Source organism: Myotis daubentonii, chromosome 2, assembly GCF_963259705.1.
Source record: "Myotis daubentonii chromosome 2, mMyoDau2.1, whole genome shotgun sequence".
In the NCBI taxonomy this organism is placed as follows: Eukaryota; Metazoa; Chordata; class Mammalia; order Chiroptera; family Vespertilionidae; genus Myotis; species Myotis daubentonii.
This window is the reverse complement of record NC_081841.1, coordinates 207226389-207250055: the sequence shown is the minus strand read 5'-3', so window position 1 is coordinate 207250055 and position 23667 is coordinate 207226389. Positions and strand designations below refer to the sequence as shown.

At 48.0% G+C, this 23667-nt stretch overlaps 1 protein-coding gene across 14 annotated transcripts in view; it reads left to right on the top strand.

Moving 5' to 3' along the window:
* Positions 1-23395, top strand: part of DLC1 (DLC1 Rho GTPase activating protein) — a 377601-nt gene extending 354206 nt beyond the window's left edge. For 8 of the 14 annotated variants that reach the window (XM_059685536.1, XM_059685538.1, XM_059685541.1 and 5 more), the window contains 11 exons: positions 4776-4839; positions 7345-8774; positions 9198-9374; positions 12383-12542; positions 12662-12860; positions 14965-15178; positions 16965-17079; positions 17830-18048; positions 18835-19052; positions 20021-20194; positions 21163-23395. In XM_059685536.1, coding sequence (XP_059541519.1) covers positions 4776-4839; positions 7345-8774; positions 9198-9374; positions 12383-12542; positions 12662-12860; positions 14965-15178; positions 16965-17079; positions 17830-18048; positions 18835-19052; positions 20021-20194; positions 21163-21283 — 3091 coding nt within the window. In that variant the 3' untranslated portion in view covers positions 21284-23395. The other 6 variants (XM_059685546.1, XM_059685539.1, XR_009451415.1 and 3 more) reach the window with 6 other exon arrangements.
* The last annotated feature ends 272 nt before the right edge of the window (positions 23396-23667 follow it).

Below are 23667 nucleotides of genomic sequence, written 5' to 3'. Positions count from 1 at the left end.
AAACCCAAGGGCTGTTGCTCACATGTTCACATAAGTAGACTTTCACGGAAAATGACTCTCCTTCAAGAAGCCGAGACGAACGTGTCAGAAGGAAAGGTGGGAGCCACGCAGGGGAGTTTGAGCGTTTTCCTGTGAAATGCGCCGCAGGTTCAGAGCTGTCAGCAGAGGAGCTGGAGACACTTGTTTTACTGATTGTGTTATTTTCACCTCATCTGCTATTAGCCTGTTACATATACTTCTCAGTCCTTGGAACGCAGGGCCAGCAAACACGAATCTGTAGTGCGGTGTGAAATTTTACCTTGGGGAAATAGTTTGAGTAGTTTATTTTATTTTTTATTTAATTCTCACCCAAGGACAACATGTTCATTGATATATATATATATATATATATATTTTTTTTTTTTTTTTTTTTTTTTTTTTAGGGAGAGATGGGGGAAGCGGTAGAGAGAAACATTGATCAGTTACCTCCCACACACACCCTGACCAGGCTCAGGATTGAACCCTCAACCTAGGTATATGCCCTACCAGGAATCAAACCCACAGCCTTTTGGTACATGGGACGATGCTCCCACCAACTGAGCCACACCGGCCAGGGCTTTGAGTAGTAGTTGATTTTAAACGCAGATGTTAATATCGTTGCAGAAACTCAGTTGAAGTTTTGCTTTAATAAAATATTAAGCCCTAGCAGGTTTGGCTCAGTGGCTAGAGCCACAGACTGAAGGGTCCCGGATTCGATTCCGGTCAAGGGTACATGCCCGGATTGCAGGCTCCATCCCCAGAAAGGGGCGTGCAGGAGGCAGCCAACCAATGATTCTCTCTCATCACTGATGTTTCTATTTCTCTCCCTTTCCCTTCCTCTCTGAAATCAATAAAGATATATTTTTTTTAAAAAAAATAGATATTCAGCCCTGGCCAGTTGGCTCAGTGGATAGAGCATCGGCCTGTGGACCAAAGGGTCCTGGGTTTGATTCTGGTCAAGGTCATGTACTATAGTTGCAGTCTCCTCCCTGGTCTGGGCCCTGGTCAGGGTGTGCGCAGGAGGCAACCAATCCATGTGTTTCTCTCACATGGATATTTCTCTTGGGCTTTCCCTCTCCCACTCTCTCAAAAAATCAGTGGAAAAATACCCTTGGGTGAGGACTAAAAATCATATATAATAAAAGCCTAATATGCAAATCGACCAAACAGCAGAATGACTGGTCGCTATGATGCACACTGACCACCAGGGGTCAGACGCTCAACACAAGAGCTGCCTCCAGGCCTCAGGCCGGCCAAGAAGGGTGCGCGGGCGGGGGGGGGGGGGGGGGGTGATTGCCCCACAGATTGGCCCTAATTACCAGCAAATTTTTAAAAATTATAGATATTCATACCGTCATCTTCAGTCTGCACTTAGTTGGGAAGCAGCCCTTGACATGCCTAAGCTACGTAAAGCAGCTTGCCATATAGTAGGTTTGCACTTTGCTACTTTTCTGGTTTATTAAGAGGGTAGCGAGTGATTTTTTTCAAGTAATTGCACTAATTCCCTTTAGTAATTGCACTTATCTTTAAGAATTGGAAAACGATCTTTATCCGGTCTTGGAAAGTTGTTTCTTCTTCTTTCCTCACTCTTCTCTTGTACTTGTCCCTGTTTTCTTTCTGAGTAAGAGGCCCAGAAGCCCGCCTGCTCTGCTTTTATCAGGTGCTGGAAGCTCCCTGAGCAAAGCTCTGGAACCTATGCTGGCCCACCCGAGCTCCCATCCCCCCCCCCCACCCCCACCCCCAGAGCAGGGGGCAAACTGCCCAGCAGATAAGACTGACACATTCCTGTGGAGCTGAGCCCTGTGAGGGCCCCGGGGTGGGAACGACCAGTTTCTGGACAGATGGTGCAATACCATTGTTCGCCCACTCATTTGAGGAATCATACTTAAGATAGTAGCTGCTCCCATATATTATCACAATTAGCATTTATTTTGGAAAGGAATGAAGCCCTAGCCAGTTTGCTCAGTGGACAGAACCTCAGCCCACGGGCTGAAGGGTCCTGATTCAGTTCTGGTCAAGGGCATGTGTCTTGGTGGCAGGCTCAATCCCAGGCCCTAGTCAGGGCACATGTGGAAGGCAACCAGTTGATGTGTCTCTCTCCCTCTCTTCCACTCTCTCAAAAAAAAAAAAATCAATGGAAAAATATCCTTGAGTGAGGACTAACTACAACAAAATAGGGGTGAAGAAGATACTGGTTTTGCCCGTCAGGCGTGGCTCAGCAGGTGAGCATTGGCCTATGAGTCAGGAAGTCACAGTTCTGTTCTCAGTCAGGGCATATGCCCAGGTTGCGGGCTCTACTTCTCTCTCCCTTCCTCTTTCTCTAAAATCAATAAAAATATATTTTAAAAAGAAGAAGAAGATACTGTTTTTAAGTGCCAGGGCCACCATGTTCTAGTCCTGTCGCCTCGGACAAGATTCGTGACCGAAGCCCCCATTTCCTCATCTATAAAGTGAAGCTCAATAATCATATCTATACCTTAGGGTTGTGGTGAGGACAGTACATAGGAGGTGCAGGCATAGTGCCCAACTCAGACAGCCCACAGCTGGTCTACCTGGAACTGTTGTCTCTAAGCGGGTAAGGTCCCACCAGTGGGCATTCTTTGAAGGTCCTAGGGGACAGTGAATCCCCCCAAAACCCAGGGAATAACTTCTGGGCTTCCAAATCGAGAGGCCGTTAGTTCTGCACTACCAACAGAAAAAGATAATATTGACTTTTATAAAACTGGCCTCCTGGGTCTTTTTTGTTTGACTCCAATCTAGAGTTTGTGAAGTCAGCCTCTCTGACACCCCCGTAGGCCTCCATGCCCAGTAAACCTGGTTATAAACACCACTCAACCAGTAAAGCCCAAATGAAGTCAAGTGGATATTTGGTTACAGGTGTGATTAATGAAACCCAGGCCTACAACTGACCGTAACCAGTCCAGACTCTTTAAGTCTTGAAAACATTTGAGAACTAAAACACTGTGGGTACAAGTCCTCTGAGTACTGATGCCCCCACAGAGGGGGACCTTACGTGCACTCGTTTGGAAATCTGAGGACTTCTTAGCTGCTTATTTTCATTCCCTTCCCGTCAACCGAGAGAATTTCCCTGAACATAGGTGCTCTGGGTTATCTTTGTTTATTCTCTAAACAGGCTACCACATAACCTGTGAAATCAAAGGCAGTCTTATCAGCAGGCAAAAACACTATCTCTTCTCCTGTGTGTCAAAACTGTTAGACAAGCTGCAAGAGCAGGACTAGAAACGTAAAGCCTGGAAGAGGCCTCATGGTCAGTTGGAATTTGTGTGAGTTAAATGCTGGTATCCTATGAAAACGGAAGAATTGCAGTTGGAGCAAAACAGAAATGCTGCAGAAGGTTTATTCGAGGAAGACTAAGTGATGACAGCCTGGAAGATGCTAGAAAGAATTGGGGCCTGATGGGTTTTGCATATCATTTATTCCTGTGTGTGCAAAGGGTTTCTTTCTGCAGCTATTTCATTATTTGCCAGTGAGGGGGTTTTTTCTTTAACTATTTCATTCCCAAGGAAGTTAAGTTATATCCATCCCTAAGTTTAACATTACTGTTTGGCAGGGGTAAAAACAATATTCAGCTACAGTATGACTTCTGTTTGGAAGCAGGATCTGATCCAAGTGCTTAAAAAAATGAGTAGTTCCATGATTATCACTTTTAGTCATTACCAAACTTTATACTTGAGAGAGAATCATCATCACTCTCAAGAACATTTTAAGTCTACAAGCAATGGACTCTGTAAGATTCTGATCCTTGAAGCTTTAGTATAGGAATTTTTTAAGTAATCATTTGCACCATTGCTGTAACTATACCAAACATTATACTACTAGAGGCCCGGTGCACAAAATTCATGCACGGGGGGGGGGGGGGTCCCTCAGCCTGGCCTGCACCCTCTCCAATCCAGGACCCCTCGGGGGATGTCCAAATGCCGGTTTAGGCCCAATCTGGCAGTCAGACATCCCTCTTGCAATCTGGGACCGCTGGCTCCAAACCGCTCACCTGCCTGCCTGCCTGATTGCCACTCACCACTCTGCCTGCCTGCCTGATGCCCCTAACTGCTGCCCTGCCTGATCGCCCCTAACCTCCTCTGCCTGCTGGCCTGATCGCCCCAACCACCTCTGCCTCAGCCCCCGCCACCGTTGCTTTATCCGGAAAGATGTCCAGATGGATGTCCGGAAGATGTCTGGTCTAATTAGCATATTACCCTTTTATTAGTATAGATACTAAAACAGGAAGTTGTAGAAAGAATAGGGCATTAAAGAGGGCTTGGATTTCCTTTTGGTATAAGAACTCGCTGGCTTTTAAACAGGATGTCTAAGACGATGATTGGTTGGAGATGGTTTTATTTTTGTACGTGAATTTTTACTTGAGATACTACATAGCGTTTACCAACAACTCTGCTGGTTTCTTGTTGCTGTGACTGTTCCTATGAAAGGAGACATCACGGGCATTTACTGGGTGGAGCTGCCTCGTGGCTCAGGGGAGGAGTCATTGAGAATTGTTTGTTCCCTGAAGAGTAAGAAGCACCTGTGTGCCGTTTCACTATATAATAGTAAAATTAAATGAAAAAAACTTAAGAAATATAGACATATTGTGAAGCTACTAGCTTTTCAAAGAACTTTCTAATACTCTTCTAAATTACAGATATTAATGATTCAAAGAATCTCATTAAACATGTCAACTGGGGAAAAAAACAATTTATCCAGTGGTGTCCTGTCTCTGCTAACATTATTTCTTTGCTCTGTAGGCGTCTGAATACTTTAAACAAATGTGCGGTGATGAAACTGGAAATCAGTCCTCATCGGAAGAGAGTGAGTATCTAAATTGTATAATAGGACAGGAAGAAGTGGGGGGCGGGCGGACTGGAAACTCGATTATGTGTTTTGTAATTGGTTTTTGTGTATAAATTCTTACTTCCTCGTTCTCCAAAACATGGGCATTTTTAATATTATAAACCAGTCGAGTGTACCGAAGCCTGTAGCATTATGTGATCTAGACCACTAGCTGTAGGCAGCCAGTACATTGTGTTTTTCCTGCTGTATTTTTAAATTGAGATGTAATTTACGTATAACACTACATTAATTTCAGGCGCACAGTATAATAATTGGCTATTTTTATGTATTACAAAGTGATTCCCCACAATAAGTCTAGTTAAACATTGATCACCACACACAGTTGTTTTTTTTCTTGTGATGAGAACTTTAGATCTACTCTCTTAGCAACTTTCAAATCTGCGGTACGATATTGTTTCCTAGCGTCACTGTGCTGTACATTACATCCTCCGGACTTACTTATTTCTAACTGGAAATTTGTACCTTTTAACCCCCTTCACCCAACCCCCCTCCTCTGGCAGCCAAGTCTCTTCTCTGTATCTCTGAGTTTTCCTACTGTTTTTGATCTGAAAAAGTCACCTATTTTGCCTCATTAACTCAGTGCCTACTCCATATTAAAGGGCTGGGGCTGAAGGCATCTGGAAGACCGCATGGCTCCCTATAGAAATTACAGCTGGCTCCCATATATAACAGTATGTTTCGAAGCTGCAGAGGTGTGCCTGAAGGCTGGGTTGTGGGATAGTGAAGAATGTTAAGAGTGTTGGAGGGAGGAAGGGACTCGGGGGAGAAGGGAGGGCAGGAAATCCCACACATTCTGGTCAAATGGTGGCGCATAACTGAGTCCCATGGTATTTTCTTCTGGGTCTGAAATGTGAGGCCCTTTTATGAGATCTTAGGAGAAGAAGTGGGCGTAGTACTGGGAGTGAGTGTCACAAATTAGAGTAAACAGGAATGAGTTTGGTCAAAGAGCATACTTCTGACTGTTCAGAGCGTGCATTTTAATTACCCGGGAGGCCCTGACCTGCAACAAGTTGCCTTCCTGCGGGAGCGAAACCTTCTAAACCAGTGGTTCTCAACCTGTGGGTCGCGACCCCTTTGGGGGTCGAACGACCCTTTCACAGGGGTCGCCTAAGACCATCCTGCATGTCAGATATTTACATGATGATTCATAACAGTAGCAACATTACAGTTTTGAAGTAGCAACGAAAATAATTTTATGGTTGGGTCACAACATGAGGAACTGTATTTAAAGGGCCAGAAGGTTGAGAACCACTGTTCTAAACAAACGGACTGGAACTTCAGTATCCAGCAAGCCATGGAGAAGAGCCAACAAGTCCGCACTTAATGCTCTTGACTCATTGTCTGTGAAACGTGGGTCACGTGGGCTTTCCCACACCGGTGGGAAGATAGGCATCGGAATGAATCATCCGTGCCTTTGACATTTCTCCCGAAAGTCTCTGATGCAGCAGCTGGGGTTACGGCACAACCCCGAGTCCCCGTCAGTCCAGCATCATCAGCAAAAATGCTGCTTAGCGTTCGTGAATGTTGCAGATGGCCAGGCCTGGGCATTTGGGAAGCCTGTTAAATAGCCCGGAGCGGGTCTGAGGTTGAAACTTCACAGGACACTTGTGGCATTAGCCCCAGCCCTGCTGCCTGGCGGGGGAGGGAATGGAAAAGACCAGGTTAAGAGGGAACCGGCTCGGACTGAAGCGGAAATGCAATGGCTTCCCTTGCCGGGTGTCTCTGTTAGTCTGTTGGGAGCGCTGTGACCGTGTAGGGCGGCTGGAGACTTCAGTCGCCACTCTTCTTAGTGTTGAAAGCCACCTTTTTGCTTGCAAAGGGGAATATAAACACACACGATCAACAGACGGCAACGCTGAAGGCGGAGCAGAGGGAGTCCCACCCGCTGCTGACTCCAGCTCGAAATATTTCGCATGCCTGGGATTTCCACAGACCTCAGAAAGTTCCTGTGAGCAGTGAAAGAACAGCCGATAGCCCCCAGTTTCCATAAAATGACTTATTTCTCTTTTTTAAAATATATTTTTACTGATTTCAGAGAGGAAGGGAAAGGGAGAGAACTAGAAACATCAGTGATGAGAGAGAATCATTGATCGGCTGCCTCCTGCACGCCCCACACTGGGGATCGAGCCCACAATCCCCACACGTGCCCTGTCCAGGGATCGAACCATGACCCCCTGGTTCATAGGTCGCCGCTCAACCACTGAGCCATGCCAACTGGGGAAATGACTCTATTTCATTTCAAACACTTGGTCCGGCTTTTTTCTCTGACATTCTTTACTTTCATAGTTGCTATTTTTAAAAAATAATAATATAAAGATATCGGGGGCTGGGGGGGCTGGGGGGGGTGTCAACCCTGATGGTCTGTTATAAGCAGCCTCCCGGACCCCTGGACCCCAGCACATGTCCTGCTCCCTGCGGTTTGCCCGTCCAGGCACCAACGGCTTCTTCATTCTGTCTTTTCAGAGTGAGGATTCAGACGAGGATGAGCCTTGTGCCATCAGTGGCAAGTGGACTTTCCAGAGAGACAGCAAGAGGTGGTCCCGGCTGGAAGAGTTTGATGTCTTTTCCCCAAAGCAGGACACCGTCCCGGGTTCCCCAGAGGATCCCCACCTGAAGAGCGCCCCGAGCCACGAGAGCATGCTGACGGACTTGAGCGAGCGCCAGGAGGTGGCTTCCGTCCGCAGCCTCAGCAGCACCAGCAGCCTCCCGGCCCATGTGCCCCACAGCGCGGACGCGGCCACACCCCGGACTAACTCGGCCCTCAGCATCTGCTCCTCCGCCGGCCACTTGGCGGGCAATAACGACGACTCTTTCTGCAGCCTGCCCTCCCCCAAGGAGCTGTCCAGCTTCAGCTTCGGCATGAAGGGCCACGAGAAGACCGCCAAGTCCAAGACGCGCAGCCTGCTGAAGCGCATGGAGAGCCTGAAGCTCAAGGGCTCCCAGCACGGCAAGCACAAGGCGCCCTCCAAGCTGGGGCTGATCATCAGCGGGCCCGTCCTGCAGGAGGGCATGGACGAGGCCAAGCTCAAGCAGCTGAACTGCGTGGAGATCTCCGCGCTCAACGGCAACCACATCAACGTCCCCCTGGTACGGAAGAGGAGCGTCTCCAACTCCACGCAGACCAGCAGCAGCAGCAGCCAGTCCGAGACCAGCAGCGCCGTCAGCACGCCCAGCCCCGTCACCCGGACCCGGAGCCTCAGCGCCTGCAACAAGCGGGTGGGCATGTACCTGGAGGGCTTCGACCCCTTCAGCCAGTCCACGTTCAACAACGTGGTGGAACAGAACTTCAGGAACCGCAAGAGGTACCCCGAGGACACGGTGTTCTACATCCCCGAGGACCACAAGCCCGGCACTTTCCCCAAGGCCCTGTCCAACGGCAACTTCTCTCCCTCGGGGAACAGCAGCTCCGTGAACTGGAGGACGGGCAGCTTCCACGGCCCCGGCCACATCAGCCTGAGGAGGGAGAACAGCAGCGACAGCCCCAAGGAGCTGAAGAGACGCAACTCCTCCAGTTCCATGAGCAGCCGCCTGAGCATCTACGACAACGTGCCGGGCTCCATCCTCTACTCCAGCTCGGGGGACCTGGCGGACCTGGAGAACGAGGACATCTTCCCCGAGCTCGATGACATCCTCTACCACGTGAATGGGATGCAGAGGATCGTCAACCAGTGGTCGGAGAAGTTCTCAGACGAGGGAGACTCGGACTCGGCCCTGGACTCCGTCTCTCCGTGCCCGTCCTCTCCCAAACAGATACACCTGGACGTGGACCACGACCGGGCCACGCCCAGCGACCTGGACAGCACGGGCAACTCGCTGAATGAACCCGAAGAGCCCTCTGAAATCCCAGAGCGGAGGGATTCTGGGGTCGGAGCCTCCCTGACAAGGTCCAACAGGTAAGCGCTTTGGTCCCCTCTCCTGGCTGGGGACGGGGAGGCAGAGAGGGCCTGCTTCTACTTGCGGTGTAGGGGAAGTAGGGTGATGTAAGCCTGGCATTTGTAGCCTAAGAAAGAGGCAGACCGGGAAATGCCAACATCCCCAAAAGAATGGATATTGTCTAATGGCTGTGGACTTGCAGTTGGGGAAGACGAAGTGTAGGTTCTGCGGATGGAGGGTGGTGATGGTGGTGCAACAATGTGAAGGTATTGAACGCCCCTGAGCCGTACACTTCAAAAGGGTTAAGATGGTAGGTTCTATGCTGTTTTCGAAGTTGAGTCCTCTCAGTTGCCCGGACTCGAAGCCGGTGAGCAGCCCGCTGCTGATCGGTGTCTGCCTCTGAAAGCGCTGGGACTCCCTGACTCCCTGCTCTTCTCTCGCAGGCACCGGCTGAGGTGGCACAGTTTCCAGAGCTCTCACCGGCCGAGCTTAAACTCGGTGTCACTGCAGATTAACTGCCAGTCTGTGGCCCAGATGAACCTGCTGCAGAAGTACTCGCTCCTGAAGCTGACGGCCCTGCTGGAGAAGTACACGCCTTCCAACAAGCATGGCTTCAGCTGGTAAGAGTTTAAACTGCTCCGGGAACCATGACTGAAGATGTTTCGCTCAGCTCCTGAGACTGTCCCGACACTGATTATATCCCTTTAATATCGTCAGCCAACCGTCCTAATGCAGTCACTCTCTGCCTTGTTGCGGCCACACATGATGCTACTAAGCTTTAGGGACTTGCCAGCAGGGTTGGTTGGTTGAGTTTTCAGCTCTCCTGGTGACAGATTGCCAGTTGATGGGGTGAGAATACAGCTCTCCTCCATCGAATGGTGCAGGCCCCTCCTTCCCAGAGGTGGGCGTCACCCATCGTAGGTAAATGTATGTACAGTATCTGATCACATTTTCGAAAGAAGGAAGGAAAAATGTAGTTTAAAAATATTTTCATTGATTTCAGAGAGGAAGGGGAAAGGAGAAAGATAGAAACAGCAATGATGAGAGAGAATCATTGATCAGCTGCCTCTTGCCCACCCCCAAGTGGGAATCGAGCCTGCAACCTGGGCGTGTGCCCTGTCTGGGAATCGAACCGTGACCTCCTTCCTGTTCAACCACTGACCCACACAGGCCCAGCGGAAAAAATGCAGTTTAGATGTTGCTGTGAGACTGACTTTAAAATGCTTGATGTACACTGCTTGGCTTTATAACCCTATTGTGTGCTTCTAGAAAGCATTTTTGATGTGACTGTTCACAGCGCCACTCAAAAATCTGCCTCTGCTAAAGATTTTCTGTCTTTTCCAACAAATACTCTTACATGGTGATTCATAAATCTAAAATATTACAGAGTAAAATATATGTGAAGGTAAAATTTATCACCTGAACTATCCATAATTAGGTGTGAAAATATTGCCCCTCATGTATATAACAGTTGGGCTGGATGGGTCATGGATATGACCTAATACCTACATCTTCATTTTTTTTACTCTCCGTGCAAAACAGAGACATGTCCGTAGATTGACATCCCAGCGCATTCCACAGTGTCAGCTGGGTATTCGTAAGTGTTCTCGCTAATCTGCGTGTTTGCTATCCAATTGCACAACCACTGTTTTTGCTGAAGGCGAGCGGCAGCCGGTCTCAATGGGAGGGCTGGAGCGAGGCGGAGCTGCCCGCGAGTCAGCGGAGCAGCGTAACCGGCCCCCCCTCCCAGGACTCGTAGTGAGTTTAACTTCGGCATCAAAGCTCCTCCTGTTCAAAGGCTGTTATTATGGGAGCCTTGCTAAATACAGGAGTTGTTTGTTCTGAATGACAGAAATAAGTATTGACCGGTTTACCCCGACATGCTTCAGATTCTCGGCGGAGATCGTAATGTGTTCCCTGCACATTCCGCCGCCCGGCCTCGGGCCCCCGACAAAGCCAGCATTATGCACGCTTCTAGCCGTGATACCGTATACTTAACTGTATGGAAATACAAATTTGGCCCTGCGTCTCGGCTTTACCTCCCCTGCGGCTATAAACAGGGCCGTGTTGTGGCTGTTGGTAAGCACCCAGAAGTCAAGGCCGTGCGTCTCCTGCCCTGTGCCTCTGGGCGGAGAGTCATATTTCCCCGCTGGCTATTTAAAACTGCATATTTCACATTCTCGCTTCTGAGTTGTCCACCCCCTGCCCACCAAACCCTCAAGAATCTGAAAGTCCATAATACTTCTTGGAGTTCTGGTCAGTTTTTCCAGTGAGTCGAGACCAAATGTAAAAGCCTCGCATTGTGGGATCCACGGAGCAGGGAGAAATTCGACACGAAATTCTTTTCCTGTTAGTCCTGGCCCTTTCTTGTCTCATTCACAGAGGTCGTTTAAAGGCATGACATTGGGTTCCTGCTGTTGCAGGTACTGCGGGGCGGACCTGCTTTCAGGACTCCAGGGAGCGGGGACGAGGCCACAAAACCCTCCTTGTTCTTGTCCATCTTCCTTAGGCACCTGAAGATGTCATGTCCTCCAGCTCAGCAGCTGGGGAGTGGTTTTGACGTCAGGTCATTAGCGTGGCCCCCTTGTTGAGCTCTGGAGTTGGTGCCCTTGTGTCTGACCAGCATCATGTATTTGCTGTTTCTGTCATCCAGCCTTACCTGATCCTTCTTTTATTCTTTCTTTTCATTTTATTTTATTGATTTCAGAGACGAAGAAAGAGGGAGAGAGAGAGAGATAGAAACATGGATGATGAGAGAGAATCATTGATCGGCTACCTTCCGCACGCCCCACACAGGGGATCGAGCCACCTGGGCATGTGCCCTGAATGGTGGGAATCGAACCGTGACCTCCTGGTTCATGGGTTGACGCTCAACCACTGAGCCACACCAACTGGACTGACCCTTTTTACCCTAAACACTTTGGTTCTCATCAAGAACTTAGAAATTATTCTTGTCCATTTTCACAACAAAGGGGAACTTGTTTTTCAAACTCTGTCAGGAGGCACCTAAGTAGGGTCTTGCACGGTGTCTTCTGCTTCTGTTTCTTCCTGTGCCACCATTTTCTAAGGAAACCCATCAGTTCTCTTAAGGATGTCAGTGCACCCCTGGCCAGGTAGCTCCGTTGGTTAGAGCATCATCCCAGTATACCAAGATTACAGGTTCGATCCCCAGTCAGGGCACATACAAGAATCAGTCAATGAATGCATAAATAAGTGGAACAATAAATCTCTCTCCCTCCCTCTCTCTAAAAAACATCAAAAACAATAATATAGACCCGATTCTCAGTGTTCACAGTGGAAGGAGACTCCCCAGCTGAGGAGGGTGACTGGCCTCACAGCCCCCCCCTCCTGGGAGACCTCCAACAGCACCTCCAGTGGAAGTGTCTGGGATGGCGGAAATGTTCTAAATTTGCACAGTCCAGGAGGGTCGCTGCTGGCCACAAAGGGCTAGAGAGTGCTTGAAATGTGGCTAGTACAACTGAGGACCTGATTTTCTAATTTTATTTCATTTACATTTAAATAAACCTTCATGGCACTGCTCTAGGGCCCACAGGGTTTACCTGCGGAGATGGACGAGAGTAGGCAGACAAGTAAACATCTCACCTCCCCACCAATGTTCTTTAAATAGGGCTGTGCCCAAGTTCATGAAAAGGATCAAGGTTCCAGACTACAAGGACCGGAATGTGTTTGGCGTCCCTCTGACCGTCAACGTGCAGCGCTCGGGTCAGCCCCTGCCCCAGAGCATTCAGCAGGCCATGCGCTACCTTCGCAACCATTGTTTGGATCAGGTGAGAGCCGCTGCTGCAGGTCCCCCGTGACCATGGGAGCTCAGGTGCATGCTCCTCTTTCGAGTTCTGTAGTGAAGATGTTGCTTTCATCTCGACACGTAATGATTTCCTTCCAACAGGTTGGGCTCTTCAGAAAATCGGGTGTTAAATCCCGGATCCAGGCCCTGCGCCAGATGAATGAAAGTGCCATCGATTGTGTCAACTACGAGGGGCAGTCCGCTTATGACGTGGCCGACATGTTGAAGCAGTATTTTCGAGATCTTCCGGAGCCACTAATGACGAACAAACTCTCGGAAACCTTCCTACAGATCTACCAATGTAAGTTGTTCTTGGATCTTAACCCTGTTGGAGGTGTGAAAAAATGGACGCAACTGAAACCTCTAGCTTCCTGTTTTTTAAAGAAGAGAAACCGGCCGAAACCGGTTTGGCTCAGTGGATAGAGCGTCGGCCTGCGGACTGAGGGGTCCCAGGTTCGATTCCAGTCAAGGGCATGTACCTGGGTTGCAGGCACATCCCCAGTGGGGGATGTGCAGGAGGCGGCTGATCGATGTTTCTCTCTCATCGATGTTTCTGACTCTCTATCTCTCTCCCTTCCTCTCTGTAAAAAATCAATAAAATATATTTTTTAAAAAAAGAAGAAGAAGAAGAGAAACCATAAGTCCAGATTTTTTTATGCATTCTCTGAATTTTTAAAAAATATTTTATTGATTTTTTTTTTTAGAGGGAGAGGAGAGGGAGATGGAGACATCAATGATGACAGAGAATCATTGATTGGCTGCCTCCTGCACACGCCCCCATAGGGGATCGAGCCTGTAACTTGGGCATGTGCCCTGACCCAGAATCGAGCTGGTGGCCTCTTGGTTCCTGGTTTGATGCTCAGCGGCTGAGCTACCCCATCCGGGCACCCCTGGCTTCCTTTGATGTTGTTCTTTTGGACCCACCAGATGGCCTCTTGGAAATATACATCATCAATTTCTTCCTTGCCTCCTCATTTGTGGAGCGGGTTTCTGTAGACCTACGGAATGCAAAAAATAAGTTTCCCTTGTCATCATTCTCTCATTGCTGAAGCGATTGTCCATTTTTACCTTCTGATCCGGAGCTCAGTCTTTCATTAGTTTCTAGAACAAGGTTATCTAAGAAGCTTAAAAAGGCAGGTACCAAGATCTCTCTCTCTCCACCTTCCGTATGGAAATTTCAGTTGCTTCCCATCCCTCCAGCAGGGCCTGTTGTGTTTAAAATTTCACAGGTGTCTGTGTGTTTTATCTTGATGTTCAATGCATAAATAACCTTTTTCTGTTCTTCTTCTCGGCTTCTGCCAGAAATACTTGGGAAAACAATACCCATGCCCCTCTCACTTTTAAGTAAAGCTTAAAGCAAACAGTTATCTAAATTAATGATGAAGATCGGGATTATAGCGTTTACAGCTTGGTGTTTTTCTTGGCTCAGTGTCGTAGCACAGCCATGTAATTTGAAAGCAGCTTCTCTTCGTGTTCCCAGCGTCTTTAGCTGGCGCATTGGACTCTATTTTATGAGAAATGGAGCTGGTCTGGATTATTTCATTATTTGTTTCATCCTTTCAGATTTTATGAAAACACAGGTCACATTTTCCCCACCAAGGTATTTGTTATGTATTGTAACCATGGAGCTGTTTAATCAGTTTGTCCTATGGCGCTGCATTTGAGTGACTTGGTTTTTCCACCACATGCCTTTTTAAGAGAAAGATTTGCCTGGAAAAGGAGACCTGAAGGTTGGGTCCAGCATTTTCTACATGTGTATTAGTTTATGGGCCTCATTCTCAAGCGTGTGTTTTTATAACAGCCTCTCGGTAGGCTTTCTAAAGCTGAAAAATCGCTGGTCAGATATGTCTGTCGTTTAAATTGACTGAATATTTGAGCGGCTTCCTTTTCCCACTTCAGGAATGAGCAGCTCAGTCAAAAGTGTGAGAGTCCCCGGAGATAACGACCATTTTATAGGAAAGACGAAGAAACCTCAGTTCTTACCCTGGGACACATACCTTAGATACGATGTTTTATTGATGCTGAACGAAAGTGTCAGCGCATTTTATTTTCAGAAATTGAGGATGGTGATTTAGGGATTTCTAAGAAGTACTTAGAAAGAAAAAGTGTTCTGTAAACTGAACAAACAGGCCTCGTCGGGAGCTGAACTCGGAGGTGGGCTCAGGAGTCTGTTGGCATTGTGGGTGTTTAAAATATCTCACCTCCTCCACCGGCAGGAAATACTTGAGGGTAGTGACGCTGGTGCAGCCCTAATTTCTTCCATATTAACCTCGAGTACACTCTCGGCAAGTGCTTGTTCAGGGCTGGCTGGGGCCTTTGATGCCGATGTGTTTGCTTTGGGACGTTTCCTTGCGATGGACGTGGAAAATCACTGAGCTGATGGGGAAAATGCTGGTGTTGTGCAGATGTGCCCAAGGACCAGCGCCTCCAGGCCATCAAGGCCGCCATTATGCTGCTGCCGGACGAGAACCGGGAGGTGCTGCAGACGCTCCTCTACTTCCTGAGTGACGTCACGGCAGCTGTGAAGGAGAACCAGATGACACCCACCAACCTGGCCGTGTGCCTGGCGCCCTCGCTCTTCCACCTCAATACCCTGAAGAGAGAGAATTCTTCCCCCAGGTAGGGGCCGGGGAGGGGCGCATGCGTCATGCTCTCCTTCGGGGGCGGTCCCCCTGTTCTCCTGGGATTCGTACCTAAGTCAAGCAAATAGGAGTTGGATCTTCTCCCTTCACAGCCCACGTGACCCCCCTGTCTTCTTAGCCCTGGGCGTGTGACTGCCTGGGCATGCTAGTTATATGGGAGAGAGAGTAGGTTCCTGCTTCAGCATGGGAGTGTTTGCCCAGTGTCCCCCCGAGCCCTCTGTGACATTGTCATCACGCTCTGCCAGCAGAGTCACAGATTGACTGACCTAAACATCTGGGGGGAGGCGGGGAGCCCTGCCTTGGTGCCCACGGGGCCAGGGGAGCCCAGCTCCTGGCCTGGGCCGGCAAGTGAAAGGAAGTAGGCAGATCTAAGAGAACTGAGCGGAAGGTGGAGCCTGCAAGTTAAGGTCAAGCCCATGATTTGCGGAGTTTCTCCTTCGATGTCTGCAAGGTGGGAGTGGAGGGGCTGTAGAAGAAGCCGGAGAATCTAGAAAGTAGCAAAGGCTGATGTTTGCTCAGCACCTACTCCGTCCCAGTCACGAGACTGCACCCTTGACATTCATAAAATTCTCACTTGACCCGCAGAACAATCGCAGGAGGTGAGGGTGATAACGTTGGTATCCATTTCACAGGAGAGGAAAGTGGGGCTTCAGGGAGGGCCAGTTGAGGGAGGAGCTGGCCCGTGCAGAGCCAGTTGGAGCGTCTGATTCTGAGAATATTTCTCATAAAGGCCTCATGGCGGGGCCGGGGCGGGGGGGGGGGGGGGGGGGGCAGTCACTAACCGGCCTTCCCCAGGCCAGATCCATTCTGCTGATCCTGTTCCTTCAGCTCTGGGGACGGCCACAGACATTTCTGAGCTAGAAGCGAGGGCCTTGTGCTCGCTGAAGTAGCTTTGCTTCTGCAAGCCAGGCGGTGCTTAAAGATCCTTGAATTACTTCTGGCTGTTGACAAGCGTTCCAGCTTTTTTTTTTTTTTTAATCTTTACTGTTGAAAGTATTACATATGTCCCCCTTTTTTCCCACCATTGACCCCCTCCAGCCCACACCCCGCCCCTCTAGCGTTCCAGCTTTAATGGGATAGAGAACAGAGATGAGCCACAGAGAGAGATCAGATAAGATTAAAGTAAACCCTTTAGGAAACAATGGATTTCCCCTCACCTTGGGGAGGGGTCCTGTTTATCTAGACTGTGAAGAGAAGAATAGGGACTTTACCCCAGTGTCCGGCACCTCCCACCCACACCCTTCTTAGCTGCCTCTCTCCCTCCCCAGCACACATCCAGAGACCTACAAGCTCCCCTATGTAAATAGGAACCTACTTAATGTGCTGGCTTTAAAGAGCCTAGATATCATTGAAAACAGCCTCTTTCATGTTTTGTGTGTGTGTTGTTGATAAAACTGAAAAATTCTAGTGACCAAAGTAAAGCTCTCTTGGGTGGGGTGGGTGGGAAGAGAGATTAACCAAAGAACTTATATGCATGTATGCATAACCCATGGACACAGATAATAGTGTGATGAAGGCCTGGGGGGGGGTGGGGGGTGAAGAGAAAGGAGGCAGGTGCCAGCCAGAAGGGGTCGGTGGGGAAAAAGGAGAACATCTGTAATACTTTGAACAATAAAGATAAATTTTAAAAAATAATGAAGTTCTCTTGAACCCTTTAGTGACAGGTAGTCTCCAGTGAGCTGTTTATTTCTCTCCTTTGCATACACATTGATTTAAAAATATGTAAATGTTTGAATCTTTCTCCTCCTATTTCTTCTGCCTAGGGTGATGCAAAGAAAACAGAGTTTGGGCAAACCAGATCAGAAAGATTTGAATGAAAACCTCGCTGCCACGCAAGGGCTGGCCCATATGATTGCGGAGTGCAAGAAGCTTTTCCAGGTAAAGATTTGGGGGATCTTGTTGGTTAAGGATAACCTGGGTAGGGAAGAAATTGTAGGTGCAATACTTGGTCACATCTCACCAAAAGATCCCTTCCCCAGCTGGAAAGTATATACAGAACCCAACAGTGTCTTACTATCTATATTATAACATAAGCTAAGCAGAGTTAGTATGCTTAATGGAATGCCCACCTCCATACCCCCTATAAAAGCAACAAATTACGTGCAGTAAGTACTGTATCTGAGACACGTGCCTTCATCCACGTAAGCCCTGTTTCAGTCACTTACCTGCTACGTGACTTCTCAGGTACCTTACACTAGAATAAGGTATCCGTAGCCTTGTGATACCGCGTGAGGTGGGCGGGGACATCTTCCAGCTGTTGGGAACAGGGATTGGACTACCTGCACCACCTTGAGCACTCAACCTTGTTTCTGCCCTGTCACTTCACTGCTGTGCAACGAGAGTGTGCACAGTTGGACCAACATTCTTTTTTTAAAAAAATATATATTTTTATTAATTTCAGAGAGGAAGGAAGAGGGGGAGAGAGATAAAAACATCAATGATGAGAGAGAATCAATTATTGGCTACCTTCTACACGCCCCCTACTGGGGATCAAGCCCACAACTTGGGCATGTGCCCTTGACCGGAATCAAACCCGGGACCCCTCCGTCCACAGGCCAAGGCTCTGACCACTGAGCCAAACCGGCCAGGGCATCTCCCAACCTCCTTTTGGTCTCATGTTCCTCACAGGTTCCTGAGGAAATGAGCCGATGTCGCAATTCCTACACCGAGCAAGAGCTGAAGCCTCTCACTCTCGAAGCTTTGGGACGCCTCTGTGCCGATGAGTCCGCTGACTACCAGCACTTCCTGCAGGACTGCATGGACAGCCTGTTTAAAGAGGTCAAAGAGAAGTTCAAAGGCTGGGTCAGCTGCTCCACCTCTGAGCAGGCCGAGCTGTCCTATAAGAAGGTAGGTCATCCGTTGTCGTCGACCAGTTGAGTTCCAGGGGGCAGGGCTTGGATTCCTTAGAGACGAGACCCTGTTCCCACACATCTCTGCGTGGGGATCTGGCACCCGTTCCCTCTCCTGCAGAGCTGGGCGGCCAAGGGATCCAGATCCCCAGGTAAGAGCAGAAACCAGCCGGGTGGGGAATACTCGTCAGAGGAATCCAACAGCCAATGCAGTCCTGCTTTCACAGAATCACACCAGAGTGCCCTGGAGTGTTTCACTAGTGGCGTTGGGCTTAGGCCGTGTAGAACCGGCTTGGGTTTTTCCATAATTTGATCAGAACCCCCTTGCACACTCCACTCCGCTCTTGGCCCTTTAAAGAGCAGAGAGCTATCAGGGGAGACATTGACTTGCTGGGACTGCGCCTGTGAGGGCGGGCAGATGATGGGTGGCTTAGCAGGGTAGGCCCACCACAGGTATTTGTTGACACTGTCCTCCATCACCTTGAAAAGAAATAACCAGGAGGGCCGTCCGGATAGCCATGCAGGCTTGGGGTGCAAATAAAGGGTCCTACTTGATTCCATTGAGCCTGACATGGGTCCCAGGGGAACATAGGACAGTTTGAACCTGAAGTGACACCAGCCGTTTTGTTCACTTCTGGCCTAACTCTCGGGGGTGGCAGCCTGTTAAAGCCATCGGTGATCATTAGCCTCCAAACAAATCACCGTGTACCGGGCTAGCAAATTGCCTTCCGAGTCTGGGTGTGTGCGAATTGTCTTGGCCCTGAAAGGTGCATCCTCTCTTCAGGTGAGTGAAGGACCCCCTCTGAGGCTTTGGCGGTCGACCATCGAAGTCCCCGCGCTGCCCGAGGAGATCTTGAAGCGCCTCCTTAAAGAGCAGCACCTCTGGGATGTAGACCTGTTGGATTCGAAAGTGATCGAAATCCTGGACAGTCAGACTGAAATTTACCAGTACGTTCAGAACAGTATGGCACCCCATCCTGCTCGGGACTACGTCGTTTTGAGGTGAGAGCTTCTGAATTGATCATTTATTTTTAATGTTTTTAATCGATTTCAGAGAGAGGAAAGGAGAGGGAGGGAGAGAGATAGAAACATCAATGATGAGGGAGAATCATCGATCGGCTGCCTCCTGCTGAGGATGGAGCCCGCAACCTGGGCATTGTGCCCTGTCCAGGAATTGAACCGTGACCTCTTAGTTCATGGGTCGATGCTCAACCACTGAGCTACTCCAGCAGGGCCCAAATTGATGTTTGTGGCCAGGATGAGCCTGTGGGTCACTGAATAAGATGGTAAAATTACTTCCATTAGAATGTATGCCTCCATAAAATGGTTGAACCTTTGCAAATATGAAAAATATATTTACTTTTATTCCAGTAGTGTGTTCATCCCTGAAATGGTTTGGACTCTTTGGGAATTGAGCTCAGGAAGAGAGGCACACTCAACTGGATGCGCTTCCTGGTGGCGGATTCTTCCCCCTTTTAGGATAGATGTTCTCTTTAGAAGTTAGAAGTAGCTGACGGATGCATAAGCCAGGAAACAACATTCAGGTTCCCAGGGGGTTACGGTTGAGGCTGGTTTATATCTAATTCATCATTCTCTGGAGACATGATTGAAAGAGGAATTCCAAGAATCTTTGAGGAACTGTCACATCATTAGTCCAGAACCTTTCCGACAGAGCAGCGTTCACTCGGATGCTCATGCTCTCAGACAGCTGTGGAATGTGATGATGGTTTTCGGTCGCACTTCAGATTGGTTCTCTTTGAAAGAGCTGGCTGTGTGAGCAGCACACCTCCTGGAGATGTGGCTCCGGACGGAGCTCATCCAGGAGTCCTTGCACACGAGTTCAGGATGCCGTTCACGCAGGGCGGGGACACACAGCACGGCCACCGAGCCGTCCTTCAGTGTCTCTGAGAGCAAGGCCCCATTTGGCTTCCAGGAAGTTTTATTTTTTCCCTCTGGTTTTGTCTCGACAGGACATGGAGGACTAACTTACCCAAGGGGGCATGTGCCCTTTTACTCACATCCGTGGATCACGACCGGGCACCCGTGGTGGGGGTGAGGGTCAATGTGCTCCTGTCCCGGTATCTGATCGAACCCTGCGGGTCAGGGAAATCCAAACTCACCTACATGTGCCGAGCTGACTTAAGGTATGTTCTGCCTCTGATTTTTTGGACATGGTGAGGGTCACGGGGAAGACAGACTTTTTGCCTGGTGCAGAGAATGGCTTAAATGAGTACGCGTTGCATCTTGGTTGCTCCAGGAAGAGTGGTGCTGAAGTAACACGTTCGTGTTTCTTGGCCTTTGGGTACCAGACCTACTTTTGATCCTTTAGAACATGTGGTGCTAACGTAATGTGGATACGGAGGTTCTGCCATGAATGTAAAGCCACAGGAAATGCGAGTTTGAATGAGCAAGCAGGGTTTTCTCATTGTATAGTCAGGGGTGTCTGAATCATGTGACATGCCCTTTCAGTAATTCATCGGGCCTATATATTCTTTGCTATAGATCAAAGTGTATTAGTATCAGAAAAGCGGTGCCATGCAGCCTTATAGACAAAAAATGAACCTCTGCAAACTCCGTCCACGTGGCTCTCGGGTTACATAAAGTCTCATTGGAAATCTTTACATCTCAGCACTTCTGCAGGCACCGTGTGCTCTGTTTTTGTTAACATGCCACAGCTTTCCCTAAACCAGCGGTTCTCAACCTGTGGGTCGTGACCCCTTTGGGGGTCGAACAACCCTTTCACAGGGGTCGCCTAAGACCATCGGAAAACACATCTATAATTACATCTTGTTTTTGTGATTAATCACTGTGCTTTAATTATGTTCAATTTGTAACAATGAAATTGGGGGTCACCACAACATGAGGAGCTGTATTAAAGGATCGTGGCATTAGGAAGGTTGAGAACCACTGCCCTAAACAGTTTCATTCAATCTGTAGTTTCTTGAGACACTTCAAGTTCCAAGTGTGTGATGTAGAGGCCAGGAGATTGCCTCTACAACAGTAAGAGCACATGTTGCTGAGCAGGGAATGGAAGGATAGTATTTGCAACTCCCTTCGGCTTGTCTCAGGGCTTTCCAGCTGGAATAATTGGCCTGCTTTTCCTCTGTCCTAGGGGCCACATGCCAGAGTGGTACACGAAATCTTTCGGACATTTGTGTGCAGCCGAAGTTGTAAAGATCCGAGACTCTTTCTGTCACCAGAACACTGAAAGCAGAGACACTAAATCCAGGTGATCACCGAGGCAGAGCCGCCGTGTCCGTCCGCCTTCCCACCTTCCGGGCGTTCGTTCCCAGAGCCCTGGCCAGTGCTCGGGGAGCACGGGTTCTGCGTCTAATCCTGAAACAAAACTGCAAGTTGGAGCATAGGAATCGACTGTAGTGATTTGATACATTTTTCAAAGCTGCTTCCCGTTGGTTTAAGGTCTGTGTTACAGATCTTGACTGGAATATATAAGACTGCAAAAAAAAAAAAAGGAAATGTATTCTTATGCGAATTGCTTCTGAGAAGCAACACTATAAATACATTACAGAAGATAATGAAGATACTTCATTCTCTTGTGATATTGGTGTATGTGTCCCTATGTCCTTGTGTTGGCAGCGTGTTGAGGGGCTGGCGTATCCACTGGAATAGTTGGCACTCTACGGCAGGTTTTTTCACTGAGGAGCAGAGAAGGGTTTGCACAGAGGCGTGTGTGTGTGTGTTTGTTTGTTGCTGGTTGCATGGCACAGATGTGTAGGTTGGGACGCAGTGTCTGGCACACTGAGATGCCTCAAGAAGGATATTGATGCGTCAGGTGCAGTTTAACCTGGAATATCTGACTACCCATGGATCCATCCAGAAATGTAAAAGGGAACTATTTTATTTTGAGGGGTCAGACAGCCTACCCTTCTCCATTTTTTTTTTTTCCTGAGTTATATTAAACAGACTCCTCTATCCACTTCTTCTTTTACCTGGAAAGTGATTGTGGTGAATTTACTCTGATCTCCCATTTCAGACACCGTTTCTCTCTAGACCTGATTGCAAAAGTTGTTTGTGGGTTGTTATTAACAGCATTTTCAAAAGCTGAACAGGTTTATTAATTTAATTTGCCCTTAACAGCAAATAGGTTTTCTGGCTTTTTTTTTTTCCTTTGCTTTTTCTACATTCTCTTTTTCCCCCCCCTTTATAATGATGTCCTTGGAATATATTTTCATGGTAATGGCAAACAGGTATCATAGTAAAAAGCAAAACAGCAGCACAGTTTTGGAAGGGTGGTCTTTATACAGGTTTTACTGTAATGGTAAAGGTCGACTTCAGAGACAGTATTAGTGAATTTATTTAGTATGGATCGAAGTGAATAATGTATGAATGAGAGTTGTAAGAAGGATTTTTATTTTGTAATAACATAATGTAGTTACCATTGTCAGTGTTATTTCCAAGGTTCTTTGAAGAATTGGTGGGGACAGATTAGAGTGTTAAAATTTGAGTATTTTGGATATCAGTGTTTTTCATGAAGATATACTTGTATATTCAATTTGAATGGCTTTCAGATTTGTAAGATTGTATGTTGTATATACCATTCTATTAAGACACATGTACACATGTCCACTGTGCTTTCAAACATAGATTAAGCATGATACAGATTATTATTTAAAATATACTTGTATTTATACCTCAGATATTCTTTTGGGTTTTGTACCTCAAGGCTTTTTTTTTTTCCTAATGTAAATACACTTACATGAATACAGTCTAAGAGAAAAAATAAATAAAAGAAGAGGTTTATAATGTGCTCTGTATCTGTACAGAATATAATCGATAAGTGCACTATTAAATGTTTAAGGGAAAAGTCTGGCCTGCTCTCCTCTGCAATGCAGCTTCCTCCCTCCCACCCTGAACACCACAGACTGCAAGGCACATTGTTCTAGCACCAACCACAGCGAAAGCATGGAGTTGCTGAAGGAAAAACCGGACTGCAAATCATTCCAAGGCCAAACCGCAGCTGAGCCACTCGCTAGCACACAGGGAAGCCTGGAGATGCTCTCTGAAGGCCGTTAGGAAATGATGCTGAGAAAGTTACGGGAAAGCACAACAGCTACAGAAAGATGCTCCTCGGCAAAGCCAAGGTCACTGTTCATCCCACCAAAGGTCTCTCCCACGGTTTGGCTCTCCTGTTGAGAGGGTGTCTTCCACGCAAGAACTCTGCTTACGTCGTCTAGAGTGCTATCGCCACAACTTACTAATTGTGACTAATGGCCTAGATTGTAAGGTCTCTGAGGGCAGGGCTCTCCTGCACATCTCTGTACTCCCCTGCAGCAGCTTTCAGTGTTTGTACTTGTAGGCACCTAATAAATGGATTATTTGCTAAATGGGATTGGTTGGGCTCGCTTGTTACTTGAAAAGGAAGAGAACCAAGGATGCTACCTGTCTTAAGCCCTCACTTGGGCTCATCACTGCCCATTTTGAGATTAAAGAGAGTGGACATTGTTAAACCATATGGGATCTTAAAAGTTTAAACTAGCAAAGATGCATAGATAACCGTGTATAGATGCTACGGATACTGATTTTTTAAATTTGAGTTTCTTTGAGATGGAATTTTTGACCTATTGCATTTCCCAGATACAATGTGATACTGATCTTA